General features: G+C 34.8%; 3 protein-coding genes across 3 annotated transcripts; 2 read left to right on the top strand and 1 right to left on the bottom strand.

Moving 5' to 3' along the window:
- Positions 1 to 239: 239 nt before the first annotated feature.
- Positions 240 to 4,516, bottom strand: LOC143596239 (uncharacterized). The gene is made up of 8 exons (XM_077075070.1): positions 3,354 to 4,516; positions 3,159 to 3,262; positions 2,848 to 3,085; positions 2,068 to 2,768; positions 1,928 to 1,976; positions 1,606 to 1,841; positions 1,370 to 1,477; positions 240 to 761 (listed from the first exon to the last, which is right to left on the bottom strand). Exons 1-8 carry the CDS (start codon positions 4,161 to 4,163, stop codon positions 542 to 544), a joined length of 2,466 nt encoding a protein of 821 aa, XP_076931185.1. The 5' UTR covers positions 4,164 to 4,516; the 3' UTR covers positions 240 to 541.
- Positions 4,517 to 7,753: 3,237 nt separating this feature from the next.
- On the top strand, positions 7,754 to 9,984 carry LOC143595481 (uncharacterized). The gene is made up of 4 exons (XM_077074478.1): positions 7,754 to 7,946; positions 8,016 to 8,303; positions 8,418 to 8,944; positions 9,886 to 9,984. The coding sequence occupies exons 1-3, from the start codon at positions 7,803 to 7,805 to the stop codon at positions 8,649 to 8,651; spliced, it is 666 nt and encodes a 221-aa protein (XP_076930593.1). The 5' UTR covers positions 7,754 to 7,802; the 3' UTR covers positions 8,652 to 8,944; positions 9,886 to 9,984.
- A 6,653-nt stretch (positions 9,985 to 16,637) lies between these two features.
- LOC143595470 (ribosome biogenesis protein WDR12 homolog) lies at positions 16,638 to 20,390 on the top strand. Its single transcript, XM_077074471.1, has 12 exons — positions 16,638 to 16,948; positions 18,158 to 18,258; positions 18,351 to 18,490; positions 18,605 to 18,690; positions 18,800 to 18,861; positions 18,948 to 19,055; positions 19,144 to 19,263; positions 19,349 to 19,492; positions 19,566 to 19,674; positions 19,757 to 19,893; positions 19,978 to 20,113; positions 20,195 to 20,390. The coding sequence occupies exons 1-11, from the start codon at positions 16,786 to 16,788 to the stop codon at positions 20,104 to 20,106; spliced, it is 1,299 nt and encodes a 432-aa protein (XP_076930586.1). The 5' UTR covers positions 16,638 to 16,785; the 3' UTR covers positions 20,107 to 20,113; positions 20,195 to 20,390.
- Positions 20,391 to 20,948: the final 558 nt, after the last annotated feature.

The raw sequence follows: 20,948 nt of genomic DNA, 5'->3' as shown, positions 1-20,948 counted from the left end.
TAAAAGGGGGTTTTGAATATAGGAACCGGTTAGGAACCGGTTCCGGTTCCTAGTCCCAAACCGTTTTGAACATGCCTAACTACAAACATTCATGTTGGACAGAATTTTGTTGTTACTGATCGGGAAACAATAGGCCTCACATATGGAGCTCTAAAGCTTTGCTTGGATACAAAGCCTGCTAATTATACATGCATTTAAAAAAAAAAAAAAAAAGGCACACACACCTGATTGGCAGTATCGATCACTATGTGCTAAAGACGACATATGACCAATGACCAGTTGACATACATTCAAACACATAGCAAATTTACTAATTTGACCTCTATTAAGGTCCACTATCACTGTCAGAAACCTAGTACCATAACTTTATTACTAAGTTAAATGAAATGCATACCTGTCTTGAGCCTTCAACGCGGCCTTCAAACGCTCATGTGCACAAAAGAACGTTATATACTATGTTGTCAAAATTAGCTAAGATGGGGCCAAAAGTGCAGTTAGACAAGCAAAGATAAGGCAAAAACAAGAGTTGTAAAAATAACTGTCAGAGGGGAAGACAATTATGCCCTTGGGGTACTATTTTGGGCATTGGGCTAGCTGTGACATATCTTTGAGGATGTAACTTAGGGGCACCAGAAGATGGCGGGTCGGGTGCAACCATTTGAGGCCGGGTATGGAACTTTGCAAATCGGTTGATCACTGAAAATCTCTCAAGATCTTGTGACTCCATTCTTATTTCCACTACTGATCCTCCATTCTCCACCCTTCACCAATTTCATGTAAAAGAAAATTACAAGCATGCCCTTCGCAACAGCATGATTAACAATATCCCATATTCTATACATTAAATCTATGTAAACTAATATCAATTTTATGATTCTTTTTTTTGTGTTAAGTGAGAGTAGCCTTTCTATCTCCTTGGAAAGAGAACAAGTCGAGCTCGAGCCAACTCGTTGCTCATCGAGCTGGCTCGCAAACAATTTTTATTTTAAGAAAAAATTCCACATGTTGATATACAAAAGACCAAAAAAAAGTAACTTTCTAACATGCACATAATATAAAATTTATAAATTAGAGAATTCATAACATTATATGTATTATTTTGTTTTTCTTTTTTACAAAGATTAAGGCAGATTCAAATACTAAATGTATTATGCTTGTTTTTTTTTCAATATTTTATTTAATTCTATTATTGTTATTAAATGTATTAAAATTTCGAGTTAAATTTAAAACGAGCCATGGAGCTAGTTATCGAGCGAGCCAACACAGGCTCGGCTTGTTTTTAAACGAGCTATTTTCAAGTGAGCCATGAGCTTTTTTAACAACATTATTTGTTTGTTAAGTATTTCAAGAATGATGACTGTGTTTATACCTTAAAAGCTCATATTCCAGCTTTTTGGCTCGGTCAATGAAGTTTTCAACAATTTTGGAGAGATTTTGGTCACCACTGCCCTTGGATATTTTGCCCTTCTCTGACAACCTGGGCCACAAAGTTGAAGAAAGAATCTAATTAAAACAATTGATGGATTGATGGTGCTAAAGTTTGCAACTTTATTGTATTTCTAACAAATGAAAGAAGGAAAATGAACTTTGATGTGTAATTCTTACGAGTCAGATGTATCAGAAGGCGCGTGAGAATGGTTTGCCAAGCTACAGGCATCACCAAGTGCTAATCTGGCAGCAAAATATGATATGGTATTGTAGCATGTATTAGCATCATCTGAAAGAATTGCTACTGGTGTGGGTCGAAACAACACTTGCATAAGCTGAGTTGTTAATATTATTCTTTTCTTTGAATGGAACTTCCAAGATGAGTCACCTAGTGATTCAGCTTCTTCTTTCAACTGTTATAACACAAGTAGTAACAATTTAGAACAAGCGTCAAAAGTCTTCTAAATGAGTCAATTTTTCATAATGCTAAAAATCACACCTTTTCAGGTACTCGTTTGGCAGCCTGTGCCCATTCTAGTTCAGCAATGCTACATAAGAAATTTGTCACAATTAGGTCATAATCAAGATGCCACATGTGCAACACATATACAAAATATAGTAATAGACATGTGGGCCCACCTTGTATTGTGAGGCCTTGAAGAACCTTTTGTGGCTTCTTTGTGCCACGGCAGAAGCTCGTACGTAGGAAATTTACGTTTCTTTGATTGAGAAAGAAGCAAATCTTGATTAACAGCAAGTGAGCTGGTTCCAGTTACTGGCCAAACACTCCCATATTGACTTGTGCTGGTTAGATTCATTTGCATAAATGAACTGTTTCTATGCAGTTGAGAACCGTCTTGAAGAAGAGGGTGAGATGCGTGTTTTCCTAGTTGACTTTCTCTAGATGATGACCCAAGCATGGTTTTATAGTTTTCATATACTGAACTAAGCTGTGACATGGATGTTAGTAGAGGAGCTTTAATGCCCGAATCAACTTTTTCATTCTTCATTGCACGTCCTGAAAATGATTCTTCATCAAAACGGATTTTACCTTCTTGTCCTTTTGTGTAATCAAAACCTTGAGAATTCAACACATGTCCACTAGCAGCTTCTAATAACTCATTGCCTCCTTTGGCACACATCTGGTTGTCTGACTCCTTTAGAGCTTCAGAAGCAGTTTCTATCCTGCTATTTGCTACGTCAGACGTTGAAGGGGACCCACTTGGAGCTTTTTGCAATCCCATACCAGAAAGATTCTGCTGTGAAGGTATATCCACACACGTGTTTGACTGCCTTGTTGAATTAGCTTCAAATACTGATGATGTTTGACCATCTTCGCCCTTTAATGGAAAAATAAGAACGAAACATTAAGTGTGATACATAATAATAATAATAATAATGTTTCAGAGTGTTATATACCGCTTGTTGGGAGAACTGAGATAAGTCAAAGTAATTCATGGGGGGCCTTTGACTTGGTGGGCCCAACCTCAATCCAGAGGATTGAGGAGTAGAAGAATTGCTGGATGGAGTAAATGCATCTGTAGTTTCAGTTTTAGGCGGCTCGTTTATTGGAGGCGAGCCTGTGTATGCTGACTGTGTACCATGCTTATACTCTTTGAATTTATTCACCTTGTGAAGAAGCTCAAGCATGTGGCGACTATCATGATAAACCAAAACATATTATTTGAAAAGTAGTTTAGATAATTGACAAAAGGGTGAATAATACACACCTAGTCTGAGAATTTAAATCAGCTGATCTATCCACATTCACAAACATACTATTAAAAGTTGTCACATCTGATGCAGATTGTCTCTGATTGTCAGGCAAGAAACCCTATAAAAAGATAACAGAATAACAATTTATTAAGTTTTTTGGCATTGTAATATAAGTTATACTATACACATATCAAATGTTGCTTATTTACCTTTTCAAACTCTCCACTCAATCCTTGATGCATTTGTAAAGGTCTTGAACTTAAAGACGGTGTGTTTTGAAAAATGTTATTCTGCCATAAAGATGGATTTTTTCCATTTTCGATTAAATTAGATGGCTGATTATTATTATCATTTGATAGTTCTGGATTCTGAAAACTCAAACCGCTCCATTCTTCTTGCACGCCTGTATCAGTACTCGAGGTTTCTTCAAGTGCAGACTGCATAAGTGCACTCCAACTGCCACTTTGAACCGAAGGAAAACTTTGCGTATTATCATTATCCTCAAACATACTTCCAAAACCACCCACATTGTCATCATCTGTAAACAAAAATTTCTGTTCCAATGGATCCAAACTAGAAAACTCCTGAGATGGGTTGATAATGTCTTGTTCTTGATCAATTCCTGTTTGATACGAAGCATTAAACTGATCATTCACCTGTTCGCCAGTGGGTTCACGATTTGGCCCTTGAAAATTAGAAAACCGGTTAGAACTAAGTCCATCAACTGGCTGAGATGGAAGACTCATTGACTGCAGGATTTGACTTTGAGCCTGTGAATAAGGTGATCCGTTTTGAAACCCGTGTACCAAGTTTGTATTACCAAACATAAACATTTGGGATGGATCACGAACCGGTGTTCCATTAATTAAAGGTGCGTACTGAGCCCCGGAAGCTTGCTTATTTTGTAACAAAGATTGTTGATTTAAAACATTCTGTTGTCTCGAGTCATTTAACTCTTGAAGTTTCTTTTGCCGCTGGAGTTCTTCTAGCTGCTTAAACATAATTTGCCGCTGCAACATTTGAATTTTAATATAACGCAGACTGGTGTTTATTAACCGCTGCTTGCAATGAATAATCAAACCCTTCCTAAACTATCTTATGACAGAAGTTAATGTTTATGTCGCGGGTCGTGTATACATCTTGGATCAAGAACTTGTGGATATAACTTCTGCAAAGAAAAACAAGCATGATGACTGGTATAATGAAAAGTACGAATAATAAAAGTGAAATCCAGCCACATTAATGAAACAAAATTTAAGCTTAATGATGCTAGTAGAAACCATCATTGTAAGCTAAAGCAAGAGCAATAATTACTAAAGCACATACAAAAAATCATAAGAATTTTTAAGCTTACACGGAAAGGAAAACCTCTACTCATAATCAAAAGATTCAAAGCAAAACAAAACAAGAAACTCCCAACTGCATTCAGACATACTACAACCGATCAGAATCGACCTTTTTAACCATGGTAGCTTGCTTCTTACTTGCAAAAACATAAAAAAGAAAAACTACATCATGATTAAATAGCCACTTTTGGACAAAAAAGTCCAGAGTACAATAACATCCTTTGCATTTACATTTTCACACTTAAGTCAAAACACTTCGGTTCTCATTTCTCGCAAACAATATGTCACAAAGCATAAAAAGTCAATTCCATTCACTGTTTACTTCAGTTGATATTCAAACAGGTAACAACAATAAGCACAAATTAATTTTACAAAACCCTAATTTCAACAAAACTCTATGCAAACACACACAATCACAAATACACATTACAAACAAACTCCACAACCTAAATCACCACCACAAATCAAAAAACTCGTAAATTTATACCTCAAACCCTAACATGACACCTACCTCCAAAATCCACCAATAATGCAAAAGCAATAATTACCAATTCCATTTGTTATCCACTAATCAAAACCTAAATTGACGTCACAGCATAAACCAGATAAAAAATCAGCTCAATTAGAGGCGAATTTGAAGCTAAAGCTAAAACTAAGGGTTTCAACACAGTGATCCAATTGAAAGGTAAACACACACTTAATTCTAGTTTATGAAGATCACAGAGAAGCAGTGGTAGTAATAGTAGCTGAGTCCACCTTCTTCCTTACACTCTCACTATATATATGGATAGATACATATTATACATGTATAGCAATAGCTCTCATAACTTTTTTCTTACTAACTACAACACTCTTTCTCTCACTAAAACCGACGAGCGAGTAAGATGGACTCTCTTTCTTTCTTTCCTTCTTACATTATTATATTTTTATTTCTTAGCTTCGGTCACGAGCCTGAGGTCTGGAGGTGGAGATGTGTCGGTGTGGTTGCGTGCAGGTTCTTGTGGAATGTGATTCGTTGGTTTGTATGAATAGATGGATCGGACGGTGATGGGTGGTTGTAGCTGTGGACGTGAGGCGTAGGGGATTGGGTCTTGAATGAAGACAAGTAGAGTAGTGTGGGTTAGATGAACGCGAGCTATTGTGCGTTTGGGGTACCGGAGGAATCTTTTTCCTTTTTTCTAAGCTTCTTTTATGAAAATTTTACATAATAATTTATTTATTTAACAATAATCTTTACTGCTGCTTTAAAGATTTATTTAAGAGAAAATTACCGTTTTAGTCCCTGTGGTTGTTAAGTGAAGTCACTTTTAGTCCCTGAATAAAAACTTGAACTGTTTTACTCCCCGTGGTTTAAAAAAGTGAACGCTTTTCGTCCCTCCGTCAACCAGCCGTTATATCAAAGGTTAAAATCAAGGGTATTTGTGTAAATTGGGCCTATGTGTAATATTGGACATTTAAACACCTTTACCCTAATATATTTTATCATCTGGCGTTCTTCTTGTTCAAATAATTTACCAGCAAAAACAATTAACCAACCACCCTCTTCACAGCGGCTAACCACGGCTCCACTGCCTTTTTTTGGCCTTCACGACTCGACGGAATCAAGTTTCCTGGCCAACCCTTCACGCCGGATTTCTTAAGCAGGTTACAAGTCGCCGGATTTTTAAGCCATGTCCCGTGGAGTGTGGAGGCTACGTCTTCTTGACGAGGAATTTGATATACAAACTTACGGTAGGTTAAAGTTATGTTTTTCTTCTTTTTTGCTTTTTGTTATTAGTTCATTATAATGGATTGATTTTTTTCGTGTTAATTATAGATGATAACAACTTATTTACCTTTAATATTTTCTATGGTGGTGAGTTTTCTCAATTTCCGGGTAGAGCTTACGGGGGAAGCCGATCGGTTTTCATCGACATTGTCGAGATTGGAAAAGTTGGTAAAGGTGATTTGGTGGATATGGCCAGGAATCTAGGATATCCTCCTAGAGAGGTACTTTACTTTCATTTTAGAGAACCAAATACGTGTATGGATTCGGGTATACATCCATTGTGTGACAATTATGATTTTAAGAAAATATTTGATATTGTAAGAGGTGGAATTAAGGTGGTTGAGATATATATTGAACATGGGCATTCGCGTTTGACAAACAATTCTCATTTGGACTTTGCAAATGAAAAGGGGCATGAAGTAGATGAAGTTGATGTTGACATAGAATACACATCACATTGGTTAAATGAGGAAAATGGTAATGAAACCAATTCACATGAATCGGATTCATATGAAACAGAGGATGATCCAGATTACGTTGTTGAAGAAGATGGTTATGACTATTGGAAGATGTAGAAGTGGACATGAGTGCCTTCAAGTATAATGTTGATGCTGATGTGGTTAAAGTTTATAATACCACAGATAATGCCCTGGATGATTATGAAGGTGATGAACAGGAGAAGTGTATTGACGTTGACCATGTTTATAGTGATGAAGATAATTCCACTGTGTTGAATACGGTGAAACAGAGGATAAGAAGGAAAGCAATTTGTCCCGGGCCTGGGAGTGATGTATGCCCATTCTATGTCGGTCAAGTAATTGAAGATAAGAATACATTGAATGAAATGGTTAAAACATATTCAATAGCATCAAGAAGAGATCTTTTCATTAAGAAAAATGACAATATAAGATATAGAGTTGTGTGCTTAGGTAAGAATCCTACTTTGATTTGTGGTGAGGGTTCAAACTTGCCAACTATGGAAAACCCTAAGGCTCAAAGTGCAAAAAAAAGCACATTAAACCTACTTTCCCTTGGGCAATTCAGATCTCAAGACCATTCGTTTTCGATCAGTGGTGTGTGAAGACAGTCTCCCACAAACATCAATGTCTACAAACTAGGGTTGTTAGTCTATACACTATGGGCACCATAGCGAGGGAGATAGAATCAGAAATTGAAACAAATCCTACAATCCCCGTGAAATCTCTCCAAGACGAAATCCAGAAGAAGCACCAAATCCACGTTTCGGAAGTGAAAGTGAGAAAAGCAAAGAAGCTTGCTAATGATAAAAAGGATGGTGATCTTATACAATAGTAGGGTATGCTAAGAGCCTACCTTGAACAACTGGTAAAAGCCAACCCCGGTAGCCATGTCAAAATAGATGTTGAACCATGTCATGACCCTAATAGTCATGGTCAAAAGCACATTACCCAGGTAGGGAAAAGTGTGATATTCAGTATAACAATATGTGTGAGAGCTTTAACAAGCAATTGGTTGGAGCAAGGGATAAACCTGTGATCACATGCTTGGAGTATATAAGAAAGTACATGACAAAGAGGATTATCAATGTGAGAAAGATGGTTTCAAAGGCTGTAGGCCCTTTAACGCCAAATGCTACAAAAACGTTTGAAGAAATCAAGATCGAGGCTTCACAATTGACTGTTCTTATGGTGGATGCTCATAATTACCAGGTAAGATACTATTACATGCCATTCGTTATTCTTATTATTTTGATTCTAAAGTTGCTTTAATATTGATAGGTGAACGGTTTAAGGTCTCAATGTGTGGTGAACGTGAAATACAAAACATGCACTTGCAGGAAATGGGATTTGACAGGGATGTCGTGTAAACATGCAGTAGCGGCTATAAATGACATGGCGATCAATAATATGAATGTTGGCATACCTGAGCAATGGGTGTCTGAGACTTACTGGTTACATACTTGGAAAAGGGTGTATGATAACCAAATAATGCCAATCCCAAGTGAAGATTATTGGATGCCTTCACGGTGTCCAACAACACTGATTCCACCAAAACATCATAAACATGTAACTAAATATATAAAAACTATATGTATTATGTTATATATAATATTACAATTGAAAAAATGTTCAATAACTAAATTATTAATTCTTTAACATGTTATTATGTCTTTTGCATAGATCGGGAGGCCAAAGAAAAAGAGAACTAAGTCATGGGAAGAGAGGAAAAAAAGAGTTGATGAGGATAAAAGGACAAAAAGAGTAGAAGAGGTTGAGAGAGTGTTTTCTAAGGGAGGAAGAATGACAAGAAAAGGAGGCACGGTAAAATGCGGAAACTGTGGTGGTTTTGGCCATAATCGTAAAACATGCACCGGTAATAATGGGACGACAACTACAACTGCACAACGTGGGTGATGGTCTTGACTTTTTATTGTTTTAGTTTGTGTGAACGTATTGACTTTTCAGTGTTATGGATTGTGTGAATGTATTCACTTTTTAGTGTTTTGGCTTTGACCTTTACTTTTGAACTTGGTTATGTGTGATGGTATTGACTTTGTTTTGGAATTGGTTGTTTATTGGTATTGACTTTATTTTTGGACTTTATGTGTAATGATAAAAATGACATATTATTAAAATATTAGAACTTTTTACGTCTTTTAGGACATGCATGAACAAAAGAACATGCAATCTATCATTAGCTCAGTAATGTTTCTTAAACATGGTATACTTTATTGAACTCATACATTAAAAACGTAGACATTTTAAAGAACCACATAACACAAATAAACAACTATCACATGTTTACAACGTACAATTAAAAACAACAAAAGAACTCAAAAAGTACAAACGTAGATAAGGAAAAACATCCAACTAATTCCTAAAACAATCTTCAATTTGGTGGCTTCCTTAGCCTTGGTTCTTGCATACTCGTCTTTCTTGTTCATATTCCTCACCAATGCAAGGATCCTTTCACAACCATGACAAGTAGGAGTATCATCCCACCTTAACCATCCACAAGAACCCTTCTATAATGAACAATAATAATCAACCAACCTAACCCTAATCAACTAATTTCTTTGACAATTAACTTCAATACCAACTAATATCATTCAAGATTAAGCTAAATTAAACTGATTTCATTCAAAATTAAGGTCAATAACAACTTATTTCATTCAAAATTAAGCTAAAAAAACAATTGATTTCAATGTTTTCCTTTAGTTAATAGAGAGATTTGAGTATTGAAATACTTACACAACACAAGAATCGTCGACCGGGGTTAGCATCCGTCCGGGATACAATATAGCATGTACCTGCACCACATGAGCAAAACAAATAAGATGCACTTACACCTTGTGACCTCGGTTTCGCCGACGAAGAAGAATGTTGAGACATTTTGGATGGAAAATGTAGTGAAGAAGGGGTTGATAGTTAGGGTTCCAATTGAATTGAAGAGGAAGAAGAAGAATCAATCAATTAGGGTTTCATATTACCATGGAGGTGTAATCTAGTGAAGAAGGGGCTGTAACTTAGGGTTAAGATGATGATTGTCGTGTGTCTTTCATCTAATATAATCAATTAGGGGCAAAATTGTAAATGCACAGATTTTTGGATGGAAAAATAACGTGAAGGTTGACGGAGAGAGGAAAAGCGTTCACGTTTTTAAACCACGGGGAGTAAAACAGTTCAAGTTTTTGTTCAGGGACTAAAAGTGACTCCGCTTAACAACCACAGGGACTAAAACGGTAATTTTCTCTTTATTTAATAGTGCGCTTATATACTTTTTAACACCTCCGTACCATAGCAGATTTTTTTCTTACGAATTCGGAAAATGTTGAGGGACGTACGATCGATTATTTATCACTTATATTTGGGTTTTCTACGGGTTCGATGTTGAAATTTCTACAGGTTCAATGTCAAAATATATTAATATATAACACTAAAACAATAACTCCATGACGAGTTGTATCAGTGTTGTTTATATTTTTTTTTAGAATAGTGTGATGTGTACATGTGAAAGGAGACGCTTAAGGTAAGTTGGAACATGTTGTGGACGAGATCATTAGCACCACGATGTCGCTTAAGGCAACATGTTGCAACATTTGTAAAGCGTGATCCGCTTGTTGAATGTTTGTCATTCAATGTTATAGCCGTATTGCGTAAAGGGTAATGTACTAGCTCGAGAGGTATTATGGCCCTGTGTCTATATGTGAAAGTGTTGCCATTCATAATGCATATATGCATTATTTTGGTAGTAGGGCAAATGGCTAGTGAATGAAGAATCCAATACATGATGAAATCGGTGAACATCGCTCATACGCGGAATAGTTGACTAAGGTTCACCCTTGTAGATATCAAGGCAATGCAATGTGCTCGTAAAGGTGTGTTCGTGATAGGGGATTAAGTATTGGTTTTGGTTAGAATTCAAGTCAAAACTATCATCAGCTAAATGTTAGAAATTCGCCCACCTGTAGTTAATTTGTACTCGTTTAGTAATAACTATTACTAAATTGTCGTCCTTTTCTCGTAATATTTATAATGTCCTTCGTTGCAATATAGACCAAACACAAATCACAAATCAGTGTCATCTTGACTGAACAATCAAATAAAAAATGCGGGAGAAAGAATTTGAAGTGAAAAATCTCCACTAAATTAAAAACATGTGAAGACTTTTGAAACCATGAAACCACTACTATTAACTAAGGCTAATGCATTAGGACTAGAAGCGTTGCATTACACATAATACAACTTTTTTTAAAATGTTGAGTTTATAATTCATAAGTAACTTTTTTTTAGTATGCAAACTTTTTACATTATAATATAACAACTTTTTACTTGGAAATGCAACATTTTTTACTCAAAATCTCAAATGTAACTTTTATATACTTAAATACAACATTTATTTTAGCCTAATTAGAAAAATGTAATTTTTTTAGATTTAATGCAGTTATTATTATTTTCTTTAATTGAAAACTGTAGTTGTAATTATACTAAAAATTACTATGTTTTCTTTTTCATTTTTGATTAAATAATATTTGTTTATACTTTCATAATTACCCTTTTTTCCTTATTCCACTCACAACTCATTTCGTAAAAACATTAAAAATTTATAAATGGTGAATAATGTTTCTTCAAATTTACTCATGAACAAAAGTTTTTTTATCTCTTCTACTCATAACAACTTACAACTACTATGTATAATATAGGTAAACCAATCAAGAAAGTACGACTTTATAGATAGTAACCAAATTTCAAATTTGTTTCAATTAAGTCACTCATATTTTATTTTGTTTAAATTAGATCACTCAACTTTCAATTTTGTCTCAATTAGGTCACACAACTTTCAATAAATGTTCTAATGCTATCTTTTGTACCTTCATAATAAATGTTTATAGATAACAAAAACGCCATTAAAACCAATACTTTTCTTATTTTTTATTAGTAAATATATCACTTACGATAGTATAGTAGTTTTCCCTTGCGTTTTAGAACATAGATTGAAAGTTGAGTGAGCTAATTGAGACAAAACAAGGCTTAATTGAAACAAACTTGAAACTTGGTTATTATTTTATAGTGTTTTCCCCTCAAGAATATCGAGGATCCGCTAACATAAGGGTGAGTGAGAATTCATGAGTACTACCCATGTGTCGGTCACTCCTACACGACCACCACATGCCTACCATCAAGTACTCACAAACCACAAAATTAATGGCACACTTACCCACAAGTATCATATAACTTTTGTTTTTGTTTTTGAATTAAATTAAATGTAATTAAAATTATAATTTCATTAAAATTAAATTTATTACATAATTGAAACCGGAAAAATGAAATACGACAATTAAAATAAAAAATTAAGATACAAAAATTTATTCTAAATCATCTTTTTTCGCGGTAATGACAGGCAATTTTTTTAGGAATTCTCGATGATGTTGTCGTGTCTTCCTTTTCGACGAGATATTTGAAAATTTTAGGCTACTATCGATTGAAAAAATAACATCGGAATCGATCGCGCGGTATGAGTATCCTGAGATCATCGTTTGAGAAATTAGCCAATGATTTAAGTGAATAAAAATGGTGAAAGTTTGAGTGAATAAAAATGATGAAAAGTTTTAGTGAATCAAAATTGTGAAGGGCTAGTGGTATTTATGTGTGATAATAATGCGTAAATAAATTAATAATACTCCACCAGTACAGTAACCGTAAAAAAGGAATCAATTTTGCGTGGTAAACAATTGTCATGAACTGAAGTCATGCGTTATACCTGCATGAGGTAGCAGCGATGTTGCCATGTTGTTTGGAAGTCATGCACCCTACTCATGGGGGTGCGCGTCCTTTGTTGTATACAATTATGCATTCAATGTAACATCCTAATTTTGATAATAATAAATAATGGGAATTATCTATACTATATATAAAGCATGAGTGAGAGACCTCTTAAATTTTAATAGGTACCAAACTTGTTGCTTTAAGTACAAACCACAATGCATATAATTAAGATATTTTAGGGACAATTTTGTATTTTGACAATTTTGTCTTTTAGCAAAATTAATGTACGAATGATTTTAATTTATTCAATAATAATTACAAATTTGGTCCTTTCACTTTAATTACATTTTGTTAATTTATAGAATAGTTACATATATATACCCCTTATTTTAAACCAATTACACCCATGATGTTTAAACGTTTATAACTTTTTCACACGTTAATATTATTTAAAAAACATTATAACATAAAAACGAATATTTTATTCTCTTTATTTTGAGTATGGTATTGCTATATATTTTTTTATTTTAAAAACTTAATGTGTTACGTGATTACCATTAAGAACCGGAAAAACGGGTCGGTCGGGTTCACCGTTCAGGTAATGGGTCTAAAAGGTTAAGGTCGGAATGGGTCGATACACAAAAGGTTAATTTGCTTTGGTTCGGGACGGGTTCGGGTCGAAAGAGGTTAAATCAGTACGGATTTCGGGTTATAACATTGTCAGGCAGAACGGGTGGCTGGTCAAGACTCATTCAATGTAGTGTTACGTGTGCACTGACACCTGATTGCGCGCGTACAGTCGTTTGACGTGCTTACTGACACCGTACACCAGTTGAGCTTCCAATGCCGCATTACGAGCATATTATCGTCGGGTTACGCGCATACTGTTGTGAAATCACGCACTTACTGAAACGGTAACATGGTTATGCGTTCGATGTCATGTTTGCGTACATACTCCGCTGCATCATGCGGGCACCATGCTAGTGTTTGTTTTAAATGTGTGTTAATATTTAATTAAGATTAAATATAATAAAAGCATATGGACTTGATTAATAAAAATGGAACAATGGATTGTTATGGGCCTTAGGTTCATGGGCTGAAGAGAGTATAGGTACTCCTTAAACCTCCCTAAAACTCTAAAACCCTCATTTCTTATCTTTCAAGCCTCCTACACACTCTAAAACACACACAAACACCTCATAATATACGGCCGCGATCGAGAGGGAGAACTAAGACCAAACTGAGCTTTGATTCTTGAAGATCTTGTTATACAAGCCAGATACGACCCATGAGAGCTTGTGAAGCTAAACTGTAGCTTTATAGCATGAAAAGGTATGTCCTTTACACTTAAAGGTTACGTTTTTATGAACGGTTTCCCTAAAATTTAACCCTAGAACAAATCGAGTATAGATATACCATAAAAATGTAAACTTGATAATTAATATGGGCTTAATGAACTTGTTAATATGTACGGTTCATGAAGAAACCCTAGATCTAGCTCAAGAACGTTTTAAACCCATAAAGGTTCAAGCTTAATGGAAACCCGGACTAGATCTTGGGCAAAAGAGGAAATAGCAACGGTTAAGGGATAATAAGATACCATGATACTTATGAATGATAAAATATGCATAATAATAATAATAACAATAATAATAATAATAATAATAATAATAATAAAAAAAGTAAGAACAGTAGCACAATGGGTGTGTTCGAACCCCACATGTTCGAATAGAAAGAAAGAAAGAATGTATTCGAACCCCACTTGGCTCAAATAGAAAGAAAGGAAGCATGGGTTCAAACACTTGGATCGAATATGAAGGAGTGATAGGAAGGAGGGACTACATTCTATACCTAATGTATTCGAACAAACATGTCCATTCGAATACAAAATGTATTCGAACAACACGTTCATTAGAATACACATTGTATTCGAATCACATGTTCATTCGAATACATGTTGTATTCGAATAGCATGTTCATTTGAATACAAAATGTATTCTAAACCCTGCCTACTCAAATGCAATTGTATTCTAAAGCTATGCCATTCGAATACAAGAACATAAAATTATATACTCGAATACGTGAAAGATAAGGATAGGAAGAGAATATGAGATGTTCATTCGCATACAATATGTTCACTCGCATACATAATGTATTCGCGTACTAACCCCTACTCGAATGCAGAAAGAAAGAAAGATTAAGCAAGTGTGGTCCATTCGAATACCATATGTATTCGACACAAGCTCAAATTCGAATACATATGTGTTTGGATATAAATTGTATTCTAAGCATGTGACTAAACGAACACAAGTGAAAGGTAGGAAGAAGGGTGTACACAAATACCCATTCGAATACAAGGTGTACCCGAATACATTGTGTGATTGGGTATAAATGTAATCTAATGGAATGGGGGCACTCAATTAGAATAGACCAGACTTAGCCATTCAGCTGAAACCTAAATATTGTGATTAGGGCAAGTATTGATACACATAATTAATGTACAATTAGCCGAGCTCAGTTAAAAAAAGGGATAACCGTTAACAACGAACGTAACATAATCTAGGTGAGTTTCTAGCCCTATTTCCTTGTTGTGTTTTCGGGGCTGTGTGCATACTCGACATGATAGTTAATACACTTACCTTAAATGGTAAGTGTATGCCATATATGATCTATGTGATAAGTAATATATCTTGAATGTGAACGAAAGCTTGCCGGTACGTGAACGATCTTCGGATATTGCACGTATTGTCAAGGAATGTATGTATATAAAATATGAACGTGTATGAAAAGTATATATATGATATGTGAGTATGTATGAATGTTCAAGGAAGTATGTATAGAAGTATATAATGATATGGGTATGTGAAGAAAGTATGCACGAATGTGGAAGAATGAAGGGACCAGACCATAATAATATCTGATAGAGATAAAGAAGGGACCAGACCTTAATAATATATGAGATAGAGAAAGAAGGGACCAGACCCTAATAATATCTAAGATAGAAAAGTAAGGGATTAGACCCTAATAATATATGAGATGGAATGGACAGTATGTATATAGTATAGAAGTAATAAAGTATGAACGTATGTATGAATGTGTGAAAGAAAGGTAATAAGTAAAGTATTAAAATATGTACCTTCGGGTGCATATATGAAGGTAAGTGTATGTATTGTGTGTTGCCTGATTAACTTGAACTCACTCAGCGTAGCTGACTTTTACTATGCATGCAAGTGAGTAGAATGAGACAGCTAGTTTGAGCGGGACACATGATAGAAGAATAAGAGGCTGACAACAGAAAACTCGTGATGTTTTACAATTAACGTTTTATTTTGAAAGACAAAGTTTGAATTATGTTAAGACAATGTTTGAAGGATATGTAATATGTATTGATGTTTTTATATTCCGTGTAAAGTTTTAATTAACTCTGATATTTAGAACTGTGTTTATGAGTAAATCCAACACCCAATGTAGGGCACCGGGACCAGGGCCTTACATTAACTATGCCAAAACAATAATAACACAAACATCATTAACAATCAAATGATACATTGTAACATGCTTGACCAAACTCAAATAACAATATAGTTAACACAGAGCGTTAATTGCATCATCTCGATCTCTAACGTATCGTTATTTCATAATATCTGAACCATAGCTTTCAAGTTTTATCATTAGATATGTGTAGTCAAAACGCCTCACTCTTGGGCATTTTACACCATGTGGCATCCCCGTCATCAATGAAGAGTTTTGCAAAAAGTGACGTAATTGACAAAACGCTACAACTCTTCTACAATAATTACATATATCCCCCCTCTCTCACCTCCCCACACACAATTTCAATAAAAATTCAAGCCAAACTCGCATGTTGTAGGAAACGCTCCCTCGAAAACGTCAAGCCAAAACGCTCCCCGGGGGGGGGCCCGACATTTTAAAGTGAAAATGCCACAACGTTAAATGAGTGTGCATGGTCTTAACTGTCAATTCTTTTTGCATAACTTTGAGCTCGACATTTTTTCCCCTTCTTTTATGATCTTTTATATGGGCTAAACTATACATATTATTATATAAATATTTTATAACACGTGTCTTTTTAAAATAGATAATTTATTAGTTCAAAACTTTTGGAGTTGGGACGTAATTTCCTGAAAGAAGAAGTGAAAAATGTAAATATAACAAAGTCTAAAACCCTGATAAAAAGTGTGCTTCTTCTCAGCTGATTAATTAAAACCCTAGTGTCTTCCTTGTCGCCGATATACATACATACATACATAGCTCGTTGAAGATGGATATGGATCGAGAAGATGAAGATGCTCTTAGAAAAGTACAGGTCCGTTTCGTTACGAAGCTTAAACCGCCGTTCAAAGCTCCTGAAACCTCCATAGCGCTTCCTTCGAATCTCACCAGGACGGGCCTCTCTTCTGTCGTCAATAACCTTCTAGAATCAGGTTATTCTCTATCTTTTACATTATTATTAAGTCAGTCTGTGATTTAATTCTGCAAATTAGGGCTATTAAAGCTCTACTGTTGAATCCTACATTAGTTGTTCACTTCAATTAGAAGGTAAGGTTAAATATAAATAAAATGAAATGAAATTTGATGATGCACAGCAAGTAAACGTTAAAGTTAAACAAAACCACTTCTAATCTATGTCACTTATTATCATCGATTAATATATGGAGATGATGGGTCTGCTAAGCAGTTAATGCAGAAAAATATCATACATCGTTCGAGGACCGAGAATATCAGTTATAGCGGTGAGATATTGGTGGTATATCGGTAATTTTAATGTCATGCAGAATTTATATATATAGCACTTTAACACTAACAATTCACTATACATGCTCTCCTACTATAAACAAATTATCCTTTTGCAACTTGCACAACACTATCAATTGGTCAATATTGCCGGTATAATCGGTACCGATATTTTGACCGATATTTCACATGAGGACAGATAACCGAGATTGACTGCACGGATGTTGGAAATTATTCGCCTCACATAAAACAAAATTTTTGATGTTAAGCAGGTGAAGGAGTTAGTGATCATGTTATTAGAATAATGAAAGTATTAAAATTTACAACCGTTGCAAAGCAAAATTTAACAAAAATCTTAAATAATCAAACTCAAATTTTCAGCAAAACAAAATTTTCACACAATCAACAGACTCGACCACATAACCCAACGGAAACGGAAAGCAAATCAAATTAAACAAAACATTTCATACCTGTTGGATGCGAGAAAACGATGTTCAACGTTTTTTGCCAATTGAAATACATATCACACGGGATTAAAACTTAAAAAGAAACCTAAAAATAAGGCTAGTCATTAAAAGTGATACACGCGTATGAAGTATGAACCACGCCTTACACTTTCGAAACATATTCAGTAAAAAAATTATGTAAAAAGTGAGGGTCCGTCAAATGCAACAAGAACATCATTCAGTTAAAGAAAATTCTCACAAGAAAGAATCGAGCGGGCTAGTTTTGCTTTTTCAACGCTGACATCCCACCAGTGAACTAGAACCGCATATTTGACATGATAAAATGTTTTTAAAATAATTAAACATAACCGTGATCATTCAATGGCACAGTTTTCAAAACTGTATGATCAATATAGATTATAATCAGATCTGTGTCATCTTGTATGATATCAGGAAATGATGATTGGAAACATGAACCGTTTGATTTCCTTATTGGTGGTGAGTTTATAAGGATGTCACTCAAAGATTTTCTTCTTGCCAAGGGTATCTCAGCGGTATGTTATTTATCAGCATGCTTGTTTTTTAAGAAACTAATGATTCTTTTAAACTGTAATGATATATGATCGCAAAATGTGTTAATCTACAGGAAAAAGTTCTAGAAATTGAATACATAAGAGCTGTAGCTCCACGCAAGGAAGAAGATCCTTTATTACATGATGATTGGGTTAGTGCAGTTGACGGTTCAAGTCGGTTTATTTTGACTGGTTGCTATGATGGGTTAGGAAGGTAAGAGCTAAAATGTTGTCATAGGTTTTTTATTTCTATAATTCTTGACGATTTAGTTTTTTCTCTATATTATTGTAATAAAATTAAAAAAATGTTTTTTAAAATACAATTTAGAATATGGGAAGGTGTTGGTGTTTGTAAACATGTTTTGGAGGGACACGGTGATGCAATTACATCAGTTGGTATCGTAAAAACAACAGGTACGATATGTTCTGCAAAGTTATAAATTCATTATCTTGGTTTTTATGTACTTGATGAATAATTGACCATATACGGTTTTATGAATGTTATTGCTTACTGAACATACAGAAGATGAAGACACCAATCTTGTTGCCACTGGTTCAAAAGACAAGACTGTGAAACTTTGGAAGGTAATTTTGCAATTTCACAACTTTTTTTTTCACTCATAACAGATTTTTGGAATTAACAGTTCAAAGATAATGTTTCCGCTTTATAGGTTTATGCAGAGCCACAAGCAGAGAATACGAAGATTGCAGCTTTTAGAACTCTTCGTGGGCATACTGCTGGTGTGAAAAGCGTTGCAGCACAACCAACTGCTGATATGGTTTTTTTCTTTTTTTGTTTTTCATATTTTTTGTATATATTTATGTTTACATATGATTTATAGAAGACCTATTTTCATGATTATGTAGCTGTGCTCTGGTTCTTGGGATTGTAGAATCAATTTATGGAAGACTGAGCCCACCGAAGGAGACACAGTGTCAACAAAGAAAAGGAAGAAAGACAGCAAGGAAGAAGATATTCAGTCTGAGGTAATTCAAATACTTAATAACTTCATCTTTTCATATAATTTTATATTTTTTGGATTATTGTCAACTTAATTTCTCTTCTGTGTAGGGAGAAGCTGTATCTACACTTGTAGGACATACACAATGTGTATCATCAGTTGTTTGGCCCGAACACGGAACCATTTATTCTGGATCATGGGATCACTCAATTAGAAGATGGGATGTGGAGACCGGGAAAGATACATTAAACATGGTATGCAATTTTTTTTTTTGTCATAGGTTACACAATTCACTTTTGATAATGAACATTTTTATTACATGTGCAGTTTTGTGGGAAAGTGATTAACTGCATCGATGTTGGTGGTGAAAGTTCTGCTCTTATTGCTGGCGGTGGCTCTGATCCTATTCTTAGGATTTGGGATCCTCGAAAACCTGGTACTTTATATTATTAACTTGCATACCCAAAACATAATTTTACACAATCAACTCTAAATTAGTTGTTACAAATGTAATTTAGGCACATTGGCTCCAAGCTTCCAATTCTCATCACACACGTCATGGATAACGTCATGCAAGTGGCACAGCAAGTCATGGTTTCATTTGCTTTCATCATCTTATGATGGGAAAGTCATGTTATGGGACTTGAGAACTGCGGTAATTTTTTTAATATTTCTTTATTAAATTCTTGTCACATTAATATGTACCCTTATAATCTTTGATATATGTTACATGCTGTAGTGGCCATTGGCTATAATTGATTCACATGAGGATAAGGTGCTATGCGCCGATTGGTGGAACGGGGATAGTGTGGCAAGTGGAGGAGCGGATTCAAAGCTAAGAATTTCTTCTGAAATTTGTATCGCGTGATTTGAAGGTATACCTAGTATTTGAATAATACTAAGTTATATTGGCTGCGACATATCATCTAACTGACTTGCATGCATGCTATTTGCAGGTTTTAAGGGATGCATAATTTATTTTATTGCACAATCGACTTGGAATTGGAGATTTTGATGTTTTAAATGTTGTGATGCAAGTATTTTGAATGTCAGTCATGTAATACAACTAAGAATTTTTTTTCTTCACAATTCACAGTACAATTTTGCAAATTGATTAAATTTTGAATCATGATGGGTGTTTGACAAAGTTTTTCTCATGTGGTAGGTGATCCATGTACCAGCTATACATTTATCTCTTTATATAAGACAAAACTTGATATCTATTTAATTTGCCCAACTAGAAAAATGGGAACATGTTTTAAATGTCGAGTATTGTTTGGTTAAGAAAGTACCAACATTATCTTCAATGATTTTTGGAGTAGATTGCTTGCTTATTTGATTTTTTTTTTACATTTTGTAATTTTTGGCATGATTTATGAATTTTGAAACCTTTGTAAGATTTATATAACTCAAAACTTCGTGATATACTGCTGATCAAAGTAATTGGAACAAGGTTTCTATTAACCTGTTTTGAGTACTTGAACCCGGAACCGACCCTACCCATAAAGTACGATTAGGGTAGGCATTTCAGTTCCAAACCATAGAGGGGAGGAGGGGTAGAGGACGACCGAAATTGACTTGGGATGAGAGGATTAGGCATGATTTGATAGACCTAAACCTCTCCGAGGACATGGTTGAGAATAGGAATTCGTGGAGAAGTAGAATTAAAGTTAAGATTTTTAGAGAGAATTGAATACCTTAGGGCTTAGA

The sequence above is a fragment of the Bidens hawaiensis genome, unplaced genomic scaffold (genome assembly GCF_021521415.1).
Source record: "Bidens hawaiensis isolate Kalapana, Puna unplaced genomic scaffold, B.hawaiensis_p1.1 tig00001721_1, whole genome shotgun sequence".
Taxonomy (NCBI): domain Eukaryota; kingdom Viridiplantae; phylum Streptophyta; class Magnoliopsida; order Asterales; family Asteraceae; genus Bidens; species Bidens hawaiensis.
Note: the sequence above shows the minus strand (reverse complement) of the source record. Positions and strands in the feature narration are given on the sequence as shown.

Excerpts from the sequence above, each read along its gene's own strand:
- LOC143596239 (XM_077075070.1), bottom strand. The coding sequence starts at position 4,163 with ATGTTGCAGCGGCAAATTATGTTTAAGCAGCTAGAAGAACTCCAGCGG. Across the intron at positions 3,263-3,353 it reads TGAGTGGAGAGTTTGAAAAG|GGTTTCTTGCCTGACAATCA; the intron begins GTAAATAAGCAA and ends ATCTTTTTATAG. Across the intron at positions 762-1,369 it reads CTGGAATATGAGCTTTTAAG|GGTGGAGAATGGAGGATCAG; the intron begins GTATAAACACAG and ends AAATTGGTGAAG.
- LOC143595481 (XM_077074478.1), top strand. The coding sequence starts at position 7,803 with ATGACAAAGAGGATTATCAATGTGAGAAAGATGGTTTCAAAGGCTGTA. Across the intron at positions 7,947-8,015 it reads TGGATGCTCATAATTACCAG|GTGAACGGTTTAAGGTCTCA; the intron begins GTAAGATACTAT and ends TAATATTGATAG. Across the intron at positions 8,304-8,417 it reads CACCAAAACATCATAAACAT|ATCGGGAGGCCAAAGAAAAA; the intron begins GTAACTAAATAT and ends TCTTTTGCATAG.
- LOC143595470 (XM_077074471.1), top strand. The coding sequence starts at position 16,786 with ATGGATATGGATCGAGAAGATGAAGATGCTCTTAGAAAAGTACAGGTC. Across the intron at positions 18,862-18,947 it reads AGACTGTGAAACTTTGGAAG|GTTTATGCAGAGCCACAAGC; the intron begins GTAATTTTGCAA and ends TCCGCTTTATAG. Across the intron at positions 19,894-19,977 it reads TATGGGACTTGAGAACTGCG|TGGCCATTGGCTATAATTGA; the intron begins GTAATTTTTTTA and ends TACATGCTGTAG.